Genomic DNA, 754 nt, shown 5'->3' with positions numbered 1-754 from the left:
GGGTAGGAGTAACCACACCGATCGGAGTCATAAACGAGAAGTACTCTTGGGAGTCAGGGTGTAAAGGCAACTGCCAGTAGCCCTTCATCCAGTCCAGGGTGAAGTACACTTTTGATCCCACCAAGCCGGCCATCGCCACTTCCAGGTTGGGCATGGGCCAATGCATGGGCTCGGTGCATGCGTTGATCGGTCTCGAGTCAATGGTCATCCGCAGGTCTCCAGGGTCCTTCTTTGGCACGATCCTGGGTGCCGCGGCCCAGCGCGACCGGTTGTTTAGATAAACGAGGCCCGCGTCTACCAACTCGCGCACATGCTGCTCCAGGTACTCCTGATGAGTTGGGGGTAACGCCGAGTCCATATTTCACAGGGACTGACCCAGGCTTCAGATGGGCCGTGGAAGTCCTGAGGACTTCCACGGCCATGTCGTCCATGCCCTGAGCAACCGCATCGTCGACCTTGGCCATCAGAACGATTCGCACTTGGTCGGCGTCGTCCGTGTCCGAGGTTGATCCCAACTCAGGTGTCGCACAACACATGCCTTCATCCTCGTCCAGGCCATCCGATAGGTCACCCAAACGGAGCGCCCGATGCATCGCCACTCCAGGGGTAGTACCCGGCTGGTCCGAGAGATCCCATACAGCCTGCTGGTTGTAAGCGTTCTCCAGCAAGGTCTGCTCATTGTACCCGAGGCGTTGCATGACAGGTAAGCCCAGTGTTAGCTCGACCCCTGTAGCAGCATCGTCGAGCCAGACAC

The 754-nt window shown here is 58.5% G+C and overlaps 1 protein-coding gene across 1 annotated transcript; it reads right to left on the bottom strand.

The window, feature by feature from the left end:
- Positions 1-294: 294 nt before the first annotated feature.
- On the bottom strand, positions 295-698 carry H310_12048 (hypothetical protein; the record flags this gene model as incomplete). Its single annotated transcript, XM_008878960.1, has 2 exons — positions 295-328; positions 376-698. The coding sequence occupies 2 exons, from the start codon at positions 696-698 to the stop codon at positions 295-297; spliced, it is 357 nt and encodes a 118-aa protein (XP_008877182.1).
- Positions 699-754: the final 56 nt, after the last annotated feature.

The sequence above is a fragment of the Aphanomyces invadans genome (assembly GCF_000520115.1).
Source record: "Aphanomyces invadans strain NJM9701 unplaced genomic scaffold supercont1.35, whole genome shotgun sequence".
NCBI lineage: Eukaryota > Oomycota > Saprolegniomycetes > Saprolegniales > Verrucalvaceae > Aphanomyces > Aphanomyces invadans.
This window is presented reverse-complemented; position numbering and strand designations above follow the sequence as displayed.